Source organism: Lepidochelys kempii, chromosome 7, assembly GCF_965140285.1.
Source record: "Lepidochelys kempii isolate rLepKem1 chromosome 7, rLepKem1.hap1, whole genome shotgun sequence".
NCBI classification, from domain to species: domain Eukaryota; kingdom Metazoa; phylum Chordata; order Testudines; family Cheloniidae; genus Lepidochelys; species Lepidochelys kempii.
The window spans coordinates 9,242,389-9,265,157 of record NC_136386.1 but is presented as its reverse complement, the minus strand read 5'-3'; the positions used below and the strand labels follow the sequence as shown (position 1 = coordinate 9,265,157).

General features: G+C 44.4%; 1 protein-coding gene across 4 annotated transcripts in view; it reads left to right on the top strand.

The window, feature by feature from the left end:
• Nucleotides 1-22,769, top strand: part of FRMD4B (FERM domain containing 4B) — a 145,942-nt gene that overhangs the window by 39,086 nt on the left and 84,087 nt on the right. For 3 of the 4 annotated variants that reach the window (XM_078853549.1, XM_078853547.1, XM_073351065.2), the window contains exon 2: nucleotides 22,465-22,530. In XM_078853549.1, coding sequence (XP_078709675.1) covers nucleotides 22,465-22,530 — 66 coding nt within the window. Of the gene's footprint in view, nucleotides 1-6,175; nucleotides 6,199-22,464; nucleotides 22,531-22,769 lie in introns of those variants that run through there. The other variant, XM_078853550.1, reaches the window with a different exon arrangement.

Genomic DNA, 22,769 nt, shown 5'->3' with positions numbered 1-22,769 from the left:
AATAGGTATTGTTTCATATTCTCTGTGTATATATAAAGCCTGCTGCAGTTTCCACGATATGCATCTGAAGAAGTGAGCTGTAGCTCACGAAAGCTCATGCTCTAATAAATTGGTTAGTCTCTAAGGTGCCACAAGTCCTCCTTTTCTTTTTGCGAATACAGACTAACACGGCTGTTACTCTGAAACCTGTCATTAGAAATCTTGTGATTTTTAAACCAATCTCATGGTTTTGGGGGCCTGACTCTCAGTGTATGAATGTGTGGGTTTGGCGATAGTGTTTCTGCTTCCACTGTAGTCAATAAAACCCATGCTTTTAAATCTGCTCTGTAATTTGGATGCCCTAGTGGTTAGAAGTCCAATTTTAGATATGTAAGGCTGCATTTTCAGAAGTGTTGAGCATTTGCACTTCCCATTGATCTCAGCTGGAGTTGCAAGTGCCCAGCCGCTCTGAAAATCAGACCGTAGGTATCTCGATTTGGGGACTTGTGTTAGGGTGCACAAACCCCACCCTGGGCCCAAAGGTGTTTAAAGGACAATACTGGGCCCAGATAACCCCATCCTTCCAGGTTGGCAGAGCATGCTATGGCTAGAGGAGCAGGTTAAAAGGAGATCAGAAGCCCAGGGGAAAGGGGATGGGAAGGTGAACTGGCTGGAAGGAAGATAAAGCCTTCTCCTGGAAGCCGGATGGAAGTTTGACCCTGAGACGGATCACAGCTCTGATAAGGACCCCAGATAATCTTCTCCAGCCCCGCTTCGAGAACCAGTATGCCCTGCCGGGCTCTGCTCATTTTGGACTCTGTTAAATTCTGGATTATTGGGACTGTAGGGGACCATGCCCCAAGCAAAGGAGGGTATAGGTAGGAAGTGGCCCAGGACAGCACACTAGGCATTTCAGCTTGGAGGATGTTGCCGGTGCAGCTCCTCAAAAGGGCTGGAACCCGGTGGAGAGGGAGGACCCAGGTCCCTCTACCAGGGCCAGTGGAGAGCATGGCCCCAAAGCAGACTGAGACTGACATCTTTGGCCAAAAGGTAGGATCCAGATATCTCTGCCCTCCTTTTGCCTGGAAGATGAGAGACTGGAAACTCTAATCAGAGACCAAGGCAGAGGGTGAATTCTCCTGCTGCTAGCTCAGCAATGCTTCCAGAAGGTGCCTTTTGACAAACCTTGCCAATCCAAAAATTAACAATGCAGCATGTCCTTTACAAGATTCAGATCTTGTTCTTGTTCTTAGCATGTGAGCTTGGAAGATTATATGTAATAGCATCCCTCAGGGATGCCTGCCATAACAATATCTGCGGCTTCTCCTGCCTCACTGGCATTGAATTGGAATGAATAGTAGTTCCTTTAATGCCCAGGTCTGAGCAAAGTTCACGTTTTGGGTTGGGGCTAGAAAGCAACTTCCATACCAAGCAATGAAGTTCTAAACTCTAGTAGTATACGATGCAGTCTTCTATATATGCAGGCAGTTTCTGACCATCGCAGCATTGTTTACTTGGACTGGAGAAATAAGATACAGCAAGGCCTAGAGACCAGGGTAGTCAACAGGTGGACCATGTGCCAAATCCAGACCACCAGACCCTTTTGAACAGACCCCCAAATCTTTATATTTACTTATTATCATCACTATTGTTATTATATTTGTTATTTTCTGGAGTCTGGACCTTGTCTATACTTTGACCAAGAAATTTGGACCTTGACAAAAAATAATGGATTAGCCCTGCTTTAGACCCAACGTTCAGTCAGGCCATCAAGGACTGGGAGGGTTGGAGGGGGTGGGGTTTAGTACCAATTCTAACGTATCCCAACCATTGCCCCATGCACAAATTTCTGACTGAAGTTAAGAGGCGTCTCTGTGCCATATGACGGACAGCCTTTCCTATTTAGCAGGGGCAGCCCCAATTTTGAGCCAAATATTTTTTCCCTTCTCTCCCTCTGAAAAGTTCTCCTGGTTTAATGTACAACTGTGCAGTTAAAAGCAGACATGCCAAACCTGCAAAAAAACAGCAGAAATTGGGCTTGTTTTTGGCTTAATTGGTTTGTGAGTTGCTTGTTGGCTAGTTTTTGGCTTGTTGTTTGTCTTGTAGCTTGTTGCTTCTTTTTTTTGATCGGCTCCTGGCAAGGGGGGCAAGCAGGGGCAAGGTGGGGGGAGAGAATCTGGGGTGCACAGCAGGCCCACCACAGTCCCAGACTGCACGCCGGGGGGATCTAGTCACATAGAGTGTTGGGGTTCTTAAGGATTGGCTTGTTTTGAAATGGGATTAGCTTGATTTTTGGCTTTTTGTGAAAGTCGGGGTGCTCATTTATCGCGTGAAAGTTGGCAACTGTGGTTAAAAGGTGTCCCTGGTTTTCCTCCCAAATGTTCCTACAGATAAATCAAGGGTTAACAGGTGTGCATGTCAGAGGCCAGGTATATATATTTGGCTCTCAGTTGGCCACTGAGATCAGTTTGTCCCCAGGCCCGCTCATAGATGCAAAGAAGCATCCAGGCTTCAGAAATGGCTGGAGCAAGAACTAAACCCAGATCTCCTCACTCAGCGCAGTGCTTTAGACCTCAGGTTTGCACTAGTTTCCATTGCCCCTTTCTGCCCCGGCACTGTGGGCATGGTGTAGAGCTGAGTACGCTGACTCCAATACTCAGCTGCCCTTTTAAGGGGAATCTGCAGCAGGGCAATGGGTCTGGGTGATATCTAGTATCTGACCCCTAGTGAGAGGGCTTGTTGCCACTGGGCTGTCTCATTCTAAGATAACTTTGATAGATGCTGGGTTTTATTTTTCGTTGGTTAATTTGATCGCAAAAAGGGGTATTGTTTAAAAAAAATCAAAAACTTATTTTTTCTCCCTTTCAAATATCAGACTTCAACATCTTGCATTCCCTGACTAATGCTGGAAGGGCTTTTGTTTCTGAATCTGTAATCAAAGCAACAAACAGTAAGGTCATTTCCTTGAGATTATACGGCAACGGAAGAAGTCAGGGATTGTGTGTCCCCACTTCCACTGGCTCAGATTGAGAGAAAAATACAAATGTTTAGTACATGCACTCTTTGATGTGTAACTTTTTGGGTTTCTCCAGTCCTTTTAAACTACCAGAGTTTGTGGCTTGGAGGTAAGAGAATACATTTATTTCTAATGCTTACCAGCTGCAGATAATGTTGTTTATTGCCGTTGCACTGTGTCCTGACTTAAACAGAATAGAGCTCTGCAGAGGTAAGAGTTACTGGCAGCCGGGGAGCGTGAGGACAACAGAAAACAAGTGAGCTTGCTCTTGGATCCTTTCATGGCACAGACTTAAACATTTGTGTTAGCTCTTTTTCTAAAGATTAGCTCTCCTAACTTTATTTGTGAGGAGTGTTTATTTGTTTACTCTCAGCATTTACAGCTGCTTTCCCTGCCATTGTTCTAATCACTGCTTTGGCTTTTTTTTTTTTTAAATGAAAATGCTAAATCTAAACCAGCAACTTTGCTGCTGGACATCAGGTCCATCCTTTTCGGTTTCACAGATAATGCATTTTCAGCTTTTACCGTGATACACTGCTTAAAAATATTTCAAAACCACGTTACTCAACACGGAGTGAGTCCTGAGGAAAGGCAGTCAGTAACTGGCACAGTAGCCCCTTTCAATTTGTAAATGTTCAAAGTCTCATCAGTAAGATCTCTGCTCCTCCATCCTTGCTGCATCTTATGAAAGGGTTGGCACCAAAGATATGGCAGGGCATATGGAACTCATTAACAGCCTTTCGGAAAGGCCCCTTTGATCAGACACCCTTGTTCTCCTTTAAGAAAGAAGCCTGGAAAGTCCAATTCTGTCAAAACCATTTAAATGGCTAACAATATGTGTGTCACTGGGCAAGCTAGCGCATCAAGACGTAGCTACCCTCAGAAATTCTGTTTGATGATGAAGACGCTCATTAATGGATCATGAGGCTAAATCTTTGCCTTATTCCAGAAGGGTGGTTTTTTCCTGTACTTTTAAAGCCAATTCAGGTGGCCCTCTATGTCATAGCCCTTTTTTATTTTCCCCCCTGGCTTACCTAATGTCTGTTCAAGACTGGCGACTAGTTCTCCTGAGGGACAGCGGCCAAGAAAAAGAGGAAGGCTGCCAAGTGTGGGTGGCACTGAGGCCGGGACAGAAGGTGCAGACGGAGTAGGCAGGGTGAGAAGGGAAGCAGGATTTTGCAGGGGGGAGCCATAGAGGAAGAGAAGGATCCTGCAGAAGGAGTTGGCGAGGCACTGGGGAAGGAAAGGGAGGTGGGGGGAAGGAAGTGAAAGAACGGAGAGGGTGTGAGCAGCCTTCTAGGGAGGAAAGGCTGTTGTGGAGAGAGCAAGGAAGGGAGTCTGGGAAAGGTGAAAAACTGCAGCGAGAGGGAGGCAGTGACTGCAGAGAAAGGGAAGATGCTACAGGGAGCCTGCTGGGAAAGCAGGAATGGGATGGGCCTTGAGGAACCACTGTAGTGCCTCAAGCCCTCCCTCTGCCATGGGCTTTTGAGGCGAGGACAAAAGCAGTGAAGAATCACTGAGGGAGCAAGAGATGCCTCTGAGGAAGTGCAGTGAGCAAGCATGGGAGGTGAAGGGGGAGGCAGGCAGGCAGACAACATATGTGAAGCCATCAGAGAAGAAAGGAAATCTGGGAGGGGGGAAGCAGCATGCCGTGGGGGGAGAGCAGATTTAGTCTTTATTTTGTAAGTGCTCACGTATCCCAGCAGGCCGGCAGTTTCCATTTCAAGTGGGTCAAGGATGGTGTCTTGGATGCCGACAATGTTCTCAAAAGTTGAAAAGCCCAGCGAAGTATCCCAACACAAGAGGGGAGGCTGGGCCAGCCTCACTGCTGAGCTCCCACCCGCGGATTAGTTCCGTGAGGTAAGCGCACAGACTTCCAATGAGGCTGCGTTCAGGCAGGGGCAGTGCAATGAGGAAACCTGCCCAAAATGCAGAAAAAACACTCACAGGCCATAGAAACAGCAAGACAGGAAGTCGCCCGTGCTGTCAACCACCATAAAATGGGACGTGCCCAACAAAGATCAGGGGTGCATCTCTAAGGGGTACCGCACAGCACTCACAGCCCCAGGACTGCAGGGAGGGGCAGTTGTAACTTTTAAGCCACCTTTGCACCCTCCTAGTCTTGGGCTGCTCTGGGAACTATCGTTGTCCCCTGCATAACTTAGGCCCCCAGAGCTGTCTGTCTTAAGTTATGACGGTCTCCCCAGGGTGCCCTATGGCTAGCAACGCTGCCCAGAATCTGCATAGTGCTGTGGCCCAGCCCCTAGCCTGCCCCCGCCCGAACTTGTGAGGGGGTACTCAAAAGATAGGTTGGTGGCTGTGTTCCTCTGTGCCTGCACCAGAGGAATCGTTCTCCAGCTGATATGGAAATTTAAGGCCCACGTTACGCCATGTGAGAGGGCTGGAGCAGTGACAAGGGGCCAGGGTGGGGGTGAGGATCTTCCCCCCCACACACCCCCTGCCCCGATGCCTCAGAATTAAAGTATTTTGCCAGCCCAGCCTTGGAAGAACTAGATGCAGAGATATTTTTCTGTCATTCATTCTTTCACGCTTGTTTTTGTTTTTAACAAAAACCGGGAGGCCATGCAGTTGGCAGGAATGAGCACAGGGCTGGGAGTTGGGTTATCCTGAGTCCCTAGCGTGAATTTTACTGTGTAGATTTCAGGAAGTCACTTCACTTTAGTGTCTCAGTATTCCCATTTGTAAAAGGGGGCTCACAATCTTTACCCAGGGTACCGTAAGAAGGTATGAGTTCAGGTCTGCACCGTGTTTTGAGGCTACACAATACTAAGAAAAACATTAGGGAAAAAGAGCCAGTTACTTTAAAAAAAAAAAAAAAAACAGCAGAGAAATGAGGAATTGATAATCTCTCTAGTGAACACCATTTGGCCACCTAGGTTGCCTGGTATCCAGAGGGTAGAATGGACAGTATCAGTTAAGGGTTTGTCTTCATGGGGAAACTTGCCAGTAAAATTATACCACTCGTTATAGAGCTATAACTCCATCTGTGGACATTCTTATTCCAAAGTTACCACACAGGGAGTTAGTGTGGTATAGTTATTACAGTACATTTCCCTGTATAGACAAGCTCTGAGAGGAGACCGTCTCCAGTGCTGTTACCCTCTCCACGGTCCGAGCTGCGTCGTGATAAACTGCAAACGACAACACTGAGAGAAGCCAGATTTCCTTTTTGTGAAGGGAAGGTATGTAAGATAGGACTGAAAGATTCCGGCCACTAATGAGGAGAAGGGAGTGGAGATGGGGGCTGAGGAGGAGGAGGAGAAGAATCAGTCACAGATACCCCAAAAAGTTGATCTAATAGGATGATGATGATAATTAATATTTAGTGAAGGACAGAGAACTTAAGTGATCAAAGCCAGGAATAGGTGACGGGTCTCTTGACTTCCCAGTCCTGTGCCATACTGTTGGTTCTGCCTCTGATGTATCGTATCTGTATCAGCTGCAACTGCTTTGGGTGCTCAAGGGAAGGGAGAAAGTTTTCCTTTTAGCAATGTGCCCTAAACTGGTGTCACTTGGCTATTGCTTAATTATCACAAGAGTTACCCAGTGTCATGAGCTTTTCCATTTGTTCCCAGGAGATTTTGTCATGACTCCTTGGAACAAAACTTTACCATGGCCTCTTGCAGGGTAACGACACCATTACTGTGAGCGTCAGCATTGTGTGTGATAAGTATGCCACGAACAAGCACTGATTTATAAACTGTGTCACTGCCAAGAAAAGCAGATGTTCTGTGAAGTTTTGCATTGACTCAGTATTTATTGCAGATTTGCACTGAGTGCTTCCTATTAATTTTCCTGACTTTTAACTGTGGAGTTTTGAGGCCTACGTTTGTCCCATTTTGCTGTTGGTTTTCCATGTAGATAGGGCCCTACCGAATTCATGGCAATGAAAAATGCGTCACAGACCTTGAAATCTGGTCTTTTGTGTACTTTTACCCAATACTGTATAGATTTCACGGGGGAGACCAACATTTCTCAAATTGGGGGTCCTGATCCAAAAAGGGACTGTGAAGGAGGAGGATATTGCAACATTATTGTAGGAGGGGGGATTGTAGTAAGGGTGGCAATACTTCTGCGCTGCCTTCAGAGCTGAGTGGCTGGAGAGCGATGGCTGCTGGCCGAGGACTCAGCTCTGAAGGGAGCAGTGCAGAAGTGAAGGGTGACAGTACTGCGACCCCTCTACAATAACCTTGCAACCGCCGCCGCCCCAGCCTCCTTTTGGGTCAGGACCCCTACAGTTACAGCACCATGAAATCTCAGATTTAAATATCTGAAATCGTGAAATTTACAATTTTTAAATCCTGTGACCATGAAATTGACCACAGTGGACCCTGAATTTGGTAGGGCCATACATGTAGTGTAAAGACATAAGTATGGCAGAACAATAAAATCACTGCCAATGGCATGTATGTACTTATTGTGAAATGTTTCCATTTCCAAATTAAAAGGGGCCCTTTATTTAAAGAAGGACCCCCACCACCACCACCACCCTTCAGAAATGGGCTGTTCCTCTAGGAAGAAAGCTAACCTTTCCCCCCGTCAATCAGATTTTGGAGGATTTCTCTCTCGGGAAGATAAGAATACCTCCAAACATTAGGGGAGCCTATGTGCTGATTGGCTGGAGAGACGGGACTCTGATTGTTGGATACAAAGCTTGGGGTCTAAGGAGCAAGCAATGGGCATGCCGCATTCCCACAAACACACACATACACGATTGTGCTTCAGAACCCTGCCTCAGCATCTTAGCTGTACTCTTTGCTTGGTTTGCCTGTGCAGATGCCTGCTTGCATGCACAAATGTGAAGGTTTGCAGGATGCATACAGACAGTCAACAACATTGGCATAACTGTATTGTGTACATTAAACTAGGTCTATAGCAACAGGAAATGCAGCCTTAGCTGTAGGATCACCTGACAGCATCTGCAGAAATCATTAGTCAGTTACCATTCTAATGGCCTCATATCGCATTAACGTTTCCCTTTTTTTGGCAATATGTGTGTACCGTGTCCTTATTTTGGAATTCTGCACATTCGGTCACTTTGACGGCTCTGGGACTTTTGTTTGCTTGATTTTCATCACAATATGCTTGTCATTAAGAATTTTTTCAATGTCTCTCAAATTCAAGCATGACCTGACTTTCCATTGACTTCAATGGGCTTTGGATCAGGCCCTGTGTGAACCAACAAACAATGACCAAAATAGCGAGTGAGTGGAGAACTAGCTTACAACTGCTGTTTTCTGCACTGTTTTCTGTGTGTGTGTGAATGAGAGACCGAAAGAGTAAAAGGAGACTTGCACATAAAATGCATTGGCACTTGGCCCTGAAAAAATGTAGCTGCCCTGTAGTAAGGGAGACTGCTTGCTGGGAAGGGTTGCTACCTTGCCAGTTTGTTACTATCTCATCTGGTGGGGCTTACACGAAAGTCAGCTGAAGCTATGCAGGAGCCAAGCTTGCAAACGTTTTCAGTAGATGGAACTATTCTGGGAAGGTTTCGAACTATCCAGAGAGCGTTTAGTCCTGCTATTCCAGCCCAGTATCTTCATAGTCAGCCAAATGTAATGTAGCCAAGACTTCTATGCGAAGCATCAGCAGAGAGGCATCTGCACCCGTTAGCACTGAAATAATGATGTCCTCTGCTGAAAACGGCCCTCTTGTTTATATTATTTTTTGAAGATGGCCTCAAAGAGTTGATGATCTCCTAGAAAGGCACAAACACAATAAGATGCCCTGGGAGACCAGTATCATTCAGTCTCGGTTTTGTATTATTTTTTCTGCCTTTCTTTTCATCTAAAATGTTGAGACACTGACTGTTATGAGCTGGGAACGAGGCACTACTCTTTATTTATAAAAAGGCACCATCCCATATACTTTAATAAAGGTGTATTTGATTCCTGTGCACCATTAGTCACTCATAGTGCAATTTCCTAAGGCATTCATGCTGTAAAATCACTCTTATTAATGTCAGTAAATACACTGTGTTCTTTGAGACAGAAAATTGACACGCACTGTACAGCACTTATAAAGAAATTGCAATGGACTCTTACAATCAAGCTGGTTTGGTGAATACAAGGTAGCAAGTGCAGTGGAGCAAGAGGAATAACCGGTTGCTTTGCTGTACTGCCAACTGTTAATACTAAGCAGATATTGGCCTCCATTACGGTAAATATCAAGATGTCAAAGGATAATTAAGGGGGGAAATCCTGGCCCCATTGAAGTAAATGGCAAAGCTCCCATTGACATCACTGGGACCAGGATTTCAGCCAAAGGCTCTTTCATGGCTCCAAAAGCTGGAGCCACATTTGGAAGGAGTTCAGGTTGCGGGGAGGGACGGTGGTGTCTGGAAGCAATGACTTGTTCTTGCTCCAATGAAGTCAATGGAAGTTTTGCCCTTGACTTCAATGGGAGCAGGATCGAGTCCCTGTGGTTAATGGAGACCATGCTCTGGGGTACTGTGGGGAACATTCGGACAGGCGAATTAAGGCCAGGATTGGAATATCCCCAGACACTGGGGAAATTTGCATCTGGAACCTTGAGGATCAGGCCCATTTCTCATTGCTGTAAGTGTTGCAGTGAGCTCCCTTGCTGTGCCGGAGATACCTGTGGTTCCCAGAGAGTCACCAACTTAAATAACTCTGTGGTGAGTGGCACAAAGAGCGAGGGGCATCCAGGAGGAGGCGGGATTGGAGATTCCTGGCTTAGTGCTCTGCACCAGAGGAGGATGACAAGTTGCTGGCTCTGCTGTGGCTGGGATAAAGGTTCTGTGGTTGCTAGGGAAAACTGACAAGGACAGCACCAGTCTACCCTTCAGGACATCATATGAAGCTTTAAGAAATACCAGTGAAGCAAACTGGATGAGCTGAAAAACCAAGTACTTAATTTTAACCAGCAGTACTGCAGAAACAAACACACACACACTGAGCACATATCAGATAGCTAGCTAGACTCCCTATCTAGTTCACTTAAGGGTCCAATTGTGGAGGGTGTATGCACAAATATGTGCATGGGTGCAGATGTGCGGTGTGGGTTTGTGATGTGCATAAAATTGGCAGGTGGAGTTTTCGGGGCCAATTTGAAAATTTAACCCCTTAAAGCTTCATATGATGTCCCGAAGGGTAGAGCGGCACTGCTAAGTTACATCCTTTTTATAAGATAAAATTAAAAATTCTGAGGTTATTTAAGGCAGAAGAACTTGTCCACTTTTCCTTTCCCCATCTAGCTGCACCCATGCCCCTTCTTCACTGGGGACCAGCCACTGCTTTTGTTTCCCCCTCTGTGTGCCTAGGTCGGCCAGCTCTGTACTTTGTGTTGCATCCTTGCATTTTTCCCACCAGCCAGTGCACTTCTGTAAGGCCAGGTGTCATCTGACAGCATTCCATTAAAGTCAGTGGAGCTATGCCGATTTCTGCCAGCTGAGGATCTGACCCTAAATGTCTTCATGACTACAGAAAACAAAAGATCTTAACTGATACTGATTTCCAAAGCAGGCTTCTTGAAAACTTGATGTCTGTTCATAGGCTTTAATATTCAGCTTTGGAATCTTTAACTGCTTCCTGAGTTGCGGACCAGTTGCGAAATTTAAAAATCCCCTTTTAGGAAATTACCTGGGTTATTTCTAGCTATTTAACTCCAGCTCAGAAAGGAACTGTAAGATAAAATTTCGCATCTGTTGGAGTACAGCCCTAATGAACTTATCTTTCTCTTGGTTCGTGCGCATAGCTCCTACTAGAAGGATGGCCATGGGATTAAAACACAGCACTGGGAGCCGAGAGAACTAGGCTATCTTCTAGCTTTGCCACAGACTTCCTGTGTGACTGTGGCAAGTCACTCATCCTCTGTACCTCAGTTTCCCCACCTGCAAAATGGGACAACACTTACTAACTGGCCAACCTCTTCGCAGCTTGAGTGAATGTCCATACATGATTTCTTCATGAATCTGATTCCTTTAGCCTCTCTAGATTTTGTTGCTGCGAGCTGTGACTGTTGATTCAGAATAAATTGGACGGTTTTTACAATGCACCATAATAGCGTATTGCAGGCCATTTTTCCTGCATAATGTTACATGTTTTGCAGCTTGTATTAGCTATTTGTTTAGCAAAAAGGGCTCTCTCACACTCTGTGCTGTTTCAGAGTAACAGCCATGTTAGTCTGTATTCGCAAAAAGAAAAGGAGTACTTGTGGCACCTTAGAGACTAACCAATTAGAGACTAACCTTAGAGACTAACTCTGTGCTGTGTGCATCTATCTAGTCTCCTTCCCAAGGGTGAAATATTCTCTAGGGCTCTTTGTTCTGCATAGTGTAGCTTAACCTTGTGCAACTAAACTAAGAGATGCTTATGGAAATAGGACTATCCAGTAAAAAAGAAAGGAGTGAGTGAGTGAAGCACTCTGTGCAGTCAGAATCAAATCCTGCAGGCTTTACTCTGGCCTTCTCTAGGCAAAACTCCAATGAGAATTGTGCCTCACTGCAGGATTTGCCCTTAGAGAGGGGAGGGAGAAAGAGAGATGCAAACTGAGGAATCTTGTCTTGAGTATCAAACTTGTGCCCCGACCCACAAACATTTTACCTAGGTGAGTAACTTGAGTAGCCCCACTGACATCAGCCACTTGAGCTGGAGAGGACCCCGGGGAGTTCTTCTTACAGATGGCTGTAAAGGGACTGTTCACCTGAGTAAAATCACTCCCGTGTGTAAGTGCTGGTGGCTTGTGGCTCAAATTGCAGGTTATCGTTTTGGAATATTAAGGCATTTGTGTCGGGCCTCGTCTGCACTGTTTTGGGTTTGTATTATTTTGCTAACACTGGTATAGCCATGTGTGCAATAGCTTCATGTAGACATGCTGCACCAGTATAAATCACAGTTATTCATGAGAGCAACACATCTGTGCTAGGAATTGACACTAGGGCATCTCCATCAATGTAGCTTTACTGGCAGCTAAAACCCCAGAGTAGCAGAGTCCCAAGAGAAAGCAGCTCATGACGTGTGTGAGTATTTTGATGGTAAATAAACCGTTCCAAATTTTGTCTCAAAATTGTACGCAGCTTCTTTTAAATCTTTTCCTCGTTGCTATTTTTTTAGTGTCTTTACGCACTTATAATTGTAAAAATCAAAGGTGGCTTCATAGTATTTTAAAACACACACACACACGTTTAAAAATATGACTGATAGATCTGCCTGGCTTAACCACACCTGGCTGTCTGTAATTTGTCGCTGGAGATGAAATCTCAGTTTTGTTGAGGGAGTGTAATGAGTTTTTGTTTTATTTTTGACTCAAACCCTCCTAAGACACTCTCTCAGCCATGTTATTTTGTCAGCTTTTTTCACTTCAATTTTTGAGAGGCTTCCTGTTTACACAGCGTCTAAATATGGTGGTTGGGTTTTTTTAGCGTGATGACACAATGATGTCTAAAAATATTGTGTGTAACTACTGGCTGCAAATAGGGAGGATGTTACTGCCAGGGGAGCGTAGCATAAATATCCTGCAGGTTCTACTCTGCCCAAACATTAAGGAGCAGGATATCATGGGGAATTGGTCCACATGGCTAAGAAATGGACTGTTTGCCTTTTAGACTGTATTTTTAAGAACTCATAAAGTTGAGCAAAATATGCCTCAATAACTTGACATTGAGAATTCACCGACATATATGTTTTGCCTGCAAGTGATGTTTCATGAGTGAAATCAAAGATCATTAGTGTTTCCTCAATTTTCTGTTTGTCTTGGTGTAAAAGTTAGCCTAATGTTGAATGAGTGTAAATCCAAAGTGGCTTTCCGGAAGCAACTTGTGATTTACTCTGGCATAACCGAGAGAAGAATATGGCCATAGTCCTTTAATTTTGTATGCACAGGTCTGCCCCTTTACCCATACACTGCACAAGGCTATGGCATGTGTATGTCCCAGCTCTACTTAATGATAATCCAGTTTGCACCGACAAAATTAAATGCTGTGTTGAACCCCCACTGAACAGCATTTAATCCTAGTCTTCCCCTTTGCTTTACCTTGAAAGAGGTAACTGTTATTATCAGAAAGGGATACCTATGTTCTTTTAGAGTAACAGGCGTGTTAGTCTGTATTCGCAAAAAGAAAAGGAATATTTGTGGCACCTTAGAGACTAACCAATTTATTTGAGCATGAGCTTTCGTGCGCTACAGCTATGCATCCGATGAAGTGAGCTGTAGCTCACGAAAGCTCATGCTCAAATAAATTGGTTAGTCTCTAAGGTGCCACAAGTACTCCTTTTCTTTATGTTCTTTTAGTACACTCCTTTTTCTTTAAGCATCTGAGTATATCACCTGCTTGCATAAAACCTGCGGGAATTGCTTGTCTGTGAGCTACGACTGCTGCAGAGATGAGGTAATGTGTAAACATCCTGGACAATCGTTCTCCATTCCTTCCCCTCCCTCTGCTTTTGAGTTGCATAAACCTGCATTAGGTAAGAGCTGACCACTTGTGCAGAGAGAAAAAGGGTTTGCTGGTTTCTTTGGAAAACATGAGAATCCAATACCTCTGCAGTTTTCTGTTTGGTTTTGTTGTGAGCTGGGTTCCATGCTGCGCTTTGTTCCACTTGTTTCTTGATTTTATGCAGGAGGTAGGACTGGAAACAAGGGCTTGAGTCTATTTAAGTTTCTCCTTATTTAACTGTTTGCCTATCAATAAATAGACAACACCCCTATCATTAATATCAATGATTGGGTATATATAGTGACATACGCTTTTGCAAAATATAACCGATATAAATGTGCAAAAAAAGCATTTTGATTAAGCTGAAATATATACAAATTCATATCTATCTCTGAACTGCTTGTAATATCGGTGTCTTGTCTTTGCCAGGATTCATCTTGCAGTAGATTCTTTAATAAGAACTGCCAGTCATACTGTTCATATTAGCAAGGCACAGTGGATAGAAGATGAAAATGTAACTGCAGGAGATGGGACCTGGCAGCTATTAGAGCTGTTGGGTCAAATCCTGATTCCTGCACAGATCTTGAGTAAATCAGTTTAAATAACTGATGAGCTACCGGTAAATAAATTGCATGTATGTACCTGGGAAGCCAGGACTAGCTCCTTGTTAGAATCATAGAATATCAGGGTTGGAAGGGACCCCAGAAGGTCATCTAGTCCAACCCCCTGCTTGAAGCAGGACCAATTCCCAGTTAAATCATCCCAGCCAGGGCTTTGTCAAGCCTGACCTTAAAAACCTCTAAGGAAGGAGATTCTACCACCTCCCTAGGTAACACATTCCAGTGTTTCACCACCCTCTTAGTGAAAAAGTTTTTCCTAATATCCAATCTAAACCTCCCCCACTGCAACTTGAGACCATTACTCCTCGTTCTGTCATCTGCTACCATTGAGAACAGTCTAGAGCCATCCTCTTTGGAACCCCCTTTCAGGTAGTTGACAGCAGCTATCAAATCCCCCCTCATTCTTCTCTTCTGCAGGCTAAACAATCCCAGCTCCCTCAGCCTCTCCTTATAAGTCATGTGTTCTAGACCCCTGATCATTTTTGTTGCCCTTCGCTGGACTCTCTCCAATTTATCCACATCCTTCTTGTAGTGTGGGGCCCAAAACTGGACACAGTACTCCAGATGAGGCCTCACCAATGTCGAATAGAGGGGAACGATCACGTCCCTCGATCTGCTCGCTATGCCCCTACTTATACATCCCAAAATGCCATTGGCCTTCTTGGCAACAAGGGTACACTGCTGACTCATATCCAGCTTCTTGTCCACTGTCACCCCTAGGTCCTTTTCCGCAGAACTGCTGCCTAGCCATTCGGGCCCTAGTCTGTAGCTGTGCATTGGGTTCTTCCGTCCTAAGTGCAGGACCCTACACTTATCCTTATTGAATCTCATCAGATTTCTTTTGGCCCAATCCTCCAATTTGTCTAGGTCCTTCTGTATCCTATCCCTCCCCTCCAGCGTATCTACCACTCCTCCCAGTTTAGTATCATCCGCAAATTTGCTGAGAGTGCAATCCACACCATCCTCCAGATCATTTATGAAGATATTGAACAAAACCGGCCCCAGGACCGACCCTTGGGGCACTCCACTTGATACCGGCTGCCAACTAGACATGGAGCCATTGATCACTACCCGTTGAGCCCGACAATCTAGCCAGCTTTCTACCCACCTTATAGTGCATTCATCCAGCCCATACTTCCTTAATTTGCTGAGAAGAATACTGTGGGAGACCGTGTCAAAAGCTTTGCTAAAGTCAAGAAACAATACATCCACTGCTTTCCCTTCATCCACAGAACCAGTAATCTCATCATAAAAGGCGATTAGATTAGTCAGGCATGACCTTCCCTTGGTGAATCCATGCTGGCTGTTCCTGATCACTTTCCTCTCATGCAAGTGCTTCAGGATTGATTCTTTGAGGACCTGCTCCATGATTTTTCCAGGGACTGAGGTGAGGCTGACTGGCCTGTAGTTCCCAGGATCCTCCTTCTTCCCTTTTTTAAAGATTGGCACTACATTAGCCTTTTTCCAGTCATCCGGGACTTCCCTGGTTCGCCATGAGTTTTCAAAGATAATGGCCAATGGCTCTGCAATCACAGCCGCCAATTCCTTCAGCACTCTCGGATGCAACTCGTCCGGCCCCATGGACTTGTGCACGTCCAACTTTTCTAAATAGTCCCTAACCACCTCTGTCTCCACAGAGGGCTGGCCATCTATTCCCCATGTGATGCCCAGCGCAGCAGTCTGGGAGCTGACCTTGTTAGTGAAAACAGAGGCAAAAAAAGCATTGAGTACATTAGCTTTTTCCACATCCTCTGTCACTAGGTTGCCTCCCTCATTCAGTAAGGGGCCCACACTTTCCTTGGCTTTCTTCTTGTTGCCAACATACCTGAAGAAACCCTTCTTGTTACTCTTAACATCTCTTGCTAGCTGCAGCTCCAGGTGCGATTTGGCCCTCCTGATATCATTCCTACATGCCCAAGCAATATTTTTATACTCTTCCCCGGTCATATGTCCAACCTTCCACTTCTTGTAAGCTTCTTTTTTATGTTTAAGATCCGCTAGGATTTCACCATTAAGCCAAGCTGGTCGCCTGCCATATTTACTATTCTTTCGACTCATTGGGATGGTTTGTCCCTGTAACCTCAACAGGGATTCCTTGAAATACAGCCAGCTCTCCTGGACTCCTTTCCCCTTCAAGTTAGTCCCCCAGGGGATCCTGGCCATCCGTTCCCTGAGGGAGTCGAAGTCTGCTTTCCTGAAGTCCAGGGTCCGTATCCTGCTGCTTACCTTTCTTCCCTTTGTTACCTTTGTTCTTCAGTTCCAAAAGCCCAGGCCTCTACCTCTTGAGCTAAAGATGATCTCCCTTAGTAATGCCCCTTTTTATTTCCTATGACACTAGAGGGTGACATTTGTAAGCTCTAGGCCAGCAGTTCTCAACCATCAGTCCAAGGCCCCCCTAGGGGGCCACGAGCAGATTTCAGGGGGTCTGCCAAGCAGGACCAGAATTAGACTCACTGGGTTCCAGGGCAGAAAACCAAAGCCCTGTGCCCAAAGCTGTGCCATCTGGGACTGAAAATGAAGCCTGAGCAACTTAGCTTCACTGGGCCCTGTGTGGAGTGCGTCCACAGGCAATTGCCCTGCTTGCTACCCCCTAATGCTGGCCCTGGCTTTTATATGCAGAAAAACAGTTGTTATAGCACAGGTGGGCTGTGGAGTTTTTATAGCATGTTGGCGGTGGGCTTAGAAAGAAAGAGGTTGAGAACCCCTGCTCTAGGGGACAAGGCCAGTCTTTTTTGTTATCTGTAAAAACAACGAGGAGTACTTGTGGCACCTTATAGACTAACAAATTTATTTGGGCATAAGCTTTCGTGGGCTAAAACCCACTTCATCAGATGCATGGAGTGGAAAATACAATAGGAAGATAGATATATATAGCAGTACACGAAAAGATGGGAGTTGCCTTACCCAGTGGGGGGGTCGAGACAAATCAATTAAAGTGGGATATTATCAACAGCTTGCAAAGGGCTTTGGGATCCTTCTGGAAGACTAATCATAAATTAGTCACTATCTCTGGCCTTCCGGGCTTTGCAAGCTGCAGTGTTGAGCCCCCCCATGGAAACCATGAGGCTCACTGTGAATGCAAGGTCTCCCTGTACAGAGCAGCCTGTATGATTGAGGATGTGATAGAGATGCCACAACAATCGCAAGTCAATACACTCTATCACTGAATGCTCTTGTTCTGTTCTGTGCTAAATAGTCCAGATTTAACTTTCTAAAATTCTGCAAATTCATCATTGCATTTTTGAGATAATATAAAATGCATGAAGTTCAGAGAATCTTAACAACCACAAGATGCCTGATTCAAAGGTTAATTGTATCATTAGTTTAATTTTAATGAATTGGAAGAAGAGTCAAGGATGGATTTATACCCCTAACTATTTAATGATTTTTGAAAAATCTCTGTGGGTAGAAGAGGCCTGTCTTGTTGTTAGAGCAGGAATCTTGAGATTTGGGTCCTGATTTGGGCATGTCGTGAGAGTTAATTGCTTAACATTTTTAAAGTGCTTCGAGATTCGCTGTTGGATGGCGCAGAGTGCAAATGGAGTGCAAATGATTGTGATAGCTTTTACACTTGAATCTTTGAGGCAGCTTTCCATGGCACAATGTTTTTATATTAGAGAGAGAGAGAGAAGAAATGTTTTTAGTTACCAATAGATAAATGCGGCAATTACAGCTGTCAGAAATGATTAACGTGATTTCATTGGGTAAAAATGAGCAATTAGGCATTGCCATTATTTATGCTATCTCAGTGCAACAGATGGGGCTGTGACTTAAAAACACTAATGGATCAGATGCTTCACAACGGGAGCAATTGGCAGCAGTATGTCAGAGGCAGAAAAAGTGTAAGTTGATGAAATGACTAATCTATGGTAGCATGTGTGTTCATAAATAAATCACAATGGCTTAGTGACAAATGCTGCTGTGATCAGATTGTAATGGATTTAAGGGCTCCAGACAATGCAGATAAATCACATACAGAGCTCCTTAGGAGCAGGGAGTAGAACCCTGGATTTTTATCTCCTAAACCGAAGGTCTATAGCAATTGAGCTAAAGGAGATCCACCACGGCCAGCAATAGCTGTAAGCCACACATCCTCTTTGTGGGCCTCTCAGTAATGGATCTCTCTCTCTCTCTCTCAATAGTTATTTCTTTAATTTAGGCCTGGTCTAAACCCAGTTTTTGTACTGTATGTTGTCTTATACCAGCATAGCAACGAGCTATAGTGATATAAGCGCATTTATACTGGTATTTGTGTGTCAATAAGGCCTTATATTTTTAAAAACACTTTACATGTTCCACCGTCTCCCACATCCAGGCTTTCTCAGGCTTTGTCTATGGAGGGACTTGTCATGTCACCGTTTTCGGGTAGAATCCCAGCCCCGTCTCAGAGTGCAACGTATGGGCTGGATCCTCAGGTGGTGTAAATTGATAGCCCCACTGACATCAACAGAGCAATGCCGATTTCCACCAGCTGAGACTCGGGCCCTAACTCTGTTACTGTCCACAGAGAGATCAGTCATTTGTAGGGAAAGAACTATTGTGTTCACAATGTTTAATTAATTAGGAAATCCCTATCTTAGAAATCCACCCTCTGTCTATGTTTAGAGCTGCAGATTTATTGCCTGTGAGAAGCTCTGTGCCTTCAGGAGAATGAGTTATTCTGAGGGCATGATTAAAAAATATAAAAGCCAGGTTCCCTTTACCAGCTGTAATCTTCAGAGTACTTGAAAGCCAGGTCTTGCCCAGACTGTGAGGGACCCAGAATAGAACAGTTCTTAAATAATGTAAACGCTGTCATGGAAATGTAATAGATTTTAAAGGACAGGTGTTAAAGGAGCATAATGTACCTTTATTTTTTTTAACTGTTCCAAGAGAGACATGAGAATAGTTTTTGATGGATAAACATGACATAAACCTGAAACTAAGGTGACCAAAACAGTCCAGATCTAATAGCTATGGTGTGAGCCGGGTTTCATTGCATATCCCTGGATAAACCTCATGGTCCAAGCAGCTGAGCTGGTCTTGAAACTCAAATAAGGCAATGCCATCGTCTTCTTCAATGAGGCTGTCTCTCCTATGTCTGTCGCAACAAGGAATCCCAGCAGGAGCCTTCGTGTTCGAATGCATGGGCGGCATGTGAACCACCCATTCAGGGAGGCTAGCCCTTAGCCCCGCCCCTTCTGCCCGAGGCTCTTCCCCACTGGAGCCCTGAACCCCCACTGCGGCCACTGGCCCGCCCACCCCACCCCAGCCCCGGAGCACCGGACAGGCAGTCCCAGTATGCCAGGCAGCCCGAGGCCCAGAGCGCTGGGCGGCTTGAGTGCTGAGCAGCCCAAGGCCCGGATCACTGAGCGGCCCGAGCGCTAGGCATCCCAAGGCCCAGATCACCAGGCGGCCCAAGTGCTGGGTGGCCTGAGCTGCAGAGCACTGGCCACAGTGGACAAGCGGGAAGCAGAAGGGGGCTTGGGGCGGAGTCTGGGCAGGACCACGCCTGGCTCTTTGAGGAGGCTCAGCCTCACCTGGTCTGAAATACCCACCGCCCATGTTTGAATGTACAACTAATTCATTCCCTCTCCCAGGGGCTAGGACTGAGGATAACTTCCTTGTGACAAGGGACAGAACTCAGGCCAGCTGGGGACTTACTAATTTAGTTCCTAAACTTCCTAAATATGAACTAAATCAGCTGGGAGAAATAATTTAATCAGAAAAATGTGAATGACGATTGGGAATCATTTAAGAACATCTTGATAGATGCCTGAAAAGCCACAGTCCCACAGTTGAGGAAGAAGATCGTGCTGATTAAAAATTGACCTGGTTTAGAGGGGAAGTGAAGACGTCTATAAAAAATTAATATATATAAGAAATGGAAGAAAGGGGAAGTTGATATTAATGAATATAAATCATAAGTTAGGAATTGTAGAAAATTGGTAAGGGAAGCAAAGGGACACTAGGATAAATCTATGGCTAGCAGAATTAAGGGCAATAAGGGGCTTTATAAATATATTAGGAATAAAAGGAATCCTGACAATGGTATTGGTCCATTACTAGATGGAAAAGGTAAAATTATCAATAATGATGCAGAAAATGCAGAAGTATTCAATAAATATTTCTGATCCATATTTGGGGAAAAAATAGATGCTATTTTCATCATATGGTGCTGATAACATTCTTTCCATTCCACTGATATCTCTGGAGGATGTTAAACAGAAGTTATTAACGTTAGCCATTTTAAATTAGCAGATCCATATAACTTGCATTGAAGAGTTTAAAAAGAGCTGGCTGAGGAACTCACTTGACTCTTAATGTTTATTTTCAATAAGTCTTGGAGCACTGGGGAATTTCCAGAAGACTGGAAGAAAGCTAATGTGCCAATTTTTAAAGAGGGTAAATGGGATGACCCAGGTAATTATAGGCCCGTCAGCCTGACATTGATCCCAGGAAAGATAATGTCAAACTAAACTTGATATATATTTCTGATGAGATAAGCTTAAGTGATAAAGGTAATAGTGTTGACATAATATACTTAAACTTTTGGAAGGTATTTGACTTGGTACAGCATGATATTTTGATTAAAAAATTAGAACAATATAAAATATGGCACACATTAAATGGATTAAAAACTGGCAAACTGATAGGTCTCAAAATGTAATTACAAACAGGGAATCATCATCCAGAGGGTATGTTTCCAGTGGGGTCCCGCAGGCATCAGTTCTTGGCCCTACGTTATTTAACATTTATATCAATGACCTTAAAAAAAACTAAAATGATCACTGATAGGGTTTGCAGATGACACAAAAATGGGGGAATGCTAAATCATGAAGAGGAGAGGTCACTGGTGCAGAGCGATGTGGATTGTTTGGTACATTGTATGCAAGCAAACAACCTGAATTTACATATAGCCATATTAAAATGCATTAGAACCCCGTTTATCTGATCCTCCATTAACTGGCTCTCCATGTCAATCAGGCAACCAACGCACACAGGTCCAGAAGGGGGTGATCTCTGTAGTGACCACTAGATGGCGCTGCAGCATTGCACTTTCCCATTCTCTGCTTTATCAGGATTGGTTTCAGAGTAACAGCCGTGTTAGTCTGTATTCGCAAAAAGAAAAGGAGTACTTGTGGCACCTTAGAGACTTATGCTCAAATAAATTGGTTAGTCTCTAAGGTGCCACAAGTACTCCTTTTCTTTTTATCAGGATTATTGATTATCTGTTCTGGCCCCTATACCAGTTAGATTGAATAAACGGGGTTCTGCTTTATATGCATCTAGGAACAAAGAATGTTGACCGTACTTACAGAGTGGGGGACTCTATCCGGGGAGCAGTGACTTTTGAAAAAGTTTTGGGGGATAAACAGCTGAACATGAGCTCCCAGTGGGACACTGTGGCCGAAAGAGCTAATGCAATCCTGGGTTGCATAAACAGGGGAATTTCGAGTAGAAGTTAAGAGGTGATTTTACCTCTGTATTTAGCACTAGCGTGACCTCTGTTGCAATACTGTGTCCAGTTCTGGTGCCCACAAGTGAAGAAAGATGTAGATAAATTGGAGAGGGCTCAAAGAAGAGTCATGAGAATGATTAAAGGATTAGAAAACATGCCTTACAGTGGTAGACTCAAAGAGACTCAATCTATTTATCTTAAAAAAAAGAAGATTGAGTGACTTGATTACAGCTCATAAATATCTACATGGGGAATAAATATTTAATAATGGGCCTTCAATCTAGCAGAGAAAAGTATAACACAATCCAAGAGCTGGAAGTTAAAGCTAGACACTTCCAACTAGAAATAAAGCATACATTTTTGACAGTGGGAGTAATTAACCAATGGAACAGTTTACCAAGGGTGAGAGTGGATTCTCCATCACTATTTTTAAGTCAAGTTGGGATCTTTTTTTCTAAATGATCTGCTCTAGGAATTATCTTGGGGGCAGTTCTCTGGCCTGTGTTATACAGGAGGTCAGACTAGATGATCACAATTGTCCTTTCTCACCTTGGAATCTCTGAATAAATGTCTTGTTTATACCCAGGGCTGGTTGCTCTGCTGGAGCATGTGAACGTAAGAACATTGCTAGCTCTGCGTGTAAAGGTATTAATAAGTCTGGATTATTTTCACTACGCAGGCCAAGTGCAATGAAATTACAACGGAACTGCAGCTCTGCTACAGCTTTTGGGTAATTTTCATCTGATCCTGAGAGGTGTTAAGTGCCCTTAGCTACTGTTTGAAGTCTATGGGAGTTGAGAGTGCTCAACAGCTGGGAGAAAGAACCTTAGCCTTCCTGTAGGGAGTAGATTCAGTTACCAAGACATCTTCCAATGTGGCTCAGTAGCAAGGACATCAAAGCCTACTGTTATAAATACTGTAATTGCCTTCTGCAGCTTTTAAATGGAGTTTCCTCCATTCCCTCACCACTGACATGTTCCTTTCTTTCTAGATGACAGAAGGCAGGCACTGCCAGGTGCAGCTCCTTGATGACAGGAAGTTGGAACTGCTGGTTCAGGTAAACACCCTGTATGGGGCATCAAAAGCATCACTTTGCCCAACATAGCCTGGTTTTATAGTGGCATCTATGCTTTTTATTGCAATCCACTGAATTGTATTTTACCAGCTTAAATGGACACAGTCAAACTTTTCTTAAATGTCCATGGGTAAAGTTTTCAAAATCGCCCAAGTTCTGTTTTCAGAAGCAATGGCGGACTTATGCTCCTAAATCTCATTGGCTTCTGAGTGCCTGCATCA